General features: G+C 67.6%; 1 protein-coding gene across 1 annotated transcript in view; it reads left to right on the top strand.

Annotated features, from left to right (window-relative positions):
* Nucleotides 1-567: 567 nt before the first annotated feature.
* Nucleotides 568-938, top strand: part of CD24 (CD24 molecule) — a 3,134-nt gene continuing 2,763 nt past the window's right edge. Inside the window, exon 1 of the mRNA XM_010573395.1 lies at nucleotides 568-732. Within this exon, the coding sequence (XP_010571697.1) occupies nucleotides 664-732 (69 nt within the window). The 5' untranslated portion in view covers nucleotides 568-663. The remainder of the gene's footprint in view (nucleotides 733-938) is intronic.

The raw sequence follows: 938 nt of genomic DNA, 5'->3' as shown, positions 1-938 counted from the left end.
ATAGTGGTAATAATAAAATATTCAGATCCAAAGAGCGCTTGAAATTGCAGCCTGCGGCCTGAACTCTGAGCACTAGTGGCGAGGCGGCTCTGAACAAGACGGGATCTTAACCCCTCAGCCTTTTACCCACCGTTCCCATCATTTTTCCGGAAATACGTACAGCTTTCTTTACCTCTCCTTCTCTCACCCTCGATTTGAACGTTTAAGTGAAAAAGCCTGACGTTGTTATAAGCATAAGCGTTTCTCCGGAGTAACTCCAACTCGGGCCCCTCAGTACCAGAACGCGACGCCGGCACCAGACGACGACCCCACCGCCGCCTGCGAGACCTCAACCGGGGGAAACAAAGCCCTCGGCTCCGGCCAAGAGAGGCCAGCGGGACCCGAGTGCCCCGAGCAGGGCCCGGCTCGGGGAGGGGAAGCGGAGCCCTCTGGGCAGAGGGGCCGAGGCGGAGGCAGCGACTTGTGGGCACGGAGGGCGGGAGCAGAGGTGTGGGGAGGAGGAGGGGGAAGGCGGCGGCGGGGCGTCACGGCAGCCCGCGCTGACATAAAAAGGGCGGGCGGCGGCTCAGCCGTGCATCTCTCTCGCCCGCAGCCACAGCGGTACGAGCGGCAGCCCGGGCCGGGGGGGCCCCGGCGGGACAGCAGCAGCAGACGACGACGGGCATGGGGACGGCGCTGGCGGCGCGGCTCGGCCTGGGGCTCTTGCTCCTGGCCCTCCTCCTACCCAGGCAGGTGGGCCTCGGAGCGGCTCGGCGCTTCCCCTACCGCCGGCCCGAGTGCGAGGGACGGGGAGAGCGGCCACGCCGGGGCCCTTCCCCGGCCTCCCCACCCGCGACGCCACCCCGCAACCCCAGGCGGTCGGGTCGCCTCGCCTCGCCTCAGGAGCGGGGTTTCTCCGGAGGAGCCGTTGGGCGCGTGGCCCGTAGGGGTGCCGCCGC

This window comes from Haliaeetus leucocephalus, unplaced genomic scaffold (assembly GCF_000737465.1).
Source record: "Haliaeetus leucocephalus isolate CR32 unplaced genomic scaffold, Haliaeetus_leucocephalus-4.0 Scaffold384, whole genome shotgun sequence".
NCBI lineage: Eukaryota > Metazoa > Chordata > Aves > Accipitriformes > Accipitridae > Haliaeetus > Haliaeetus leucocephalus.
The sequence above is the reverse complement of the archived record's forward strand: the minus strand, read 5'-3'. Positions and strand labels throughout refer to the sequence as shown.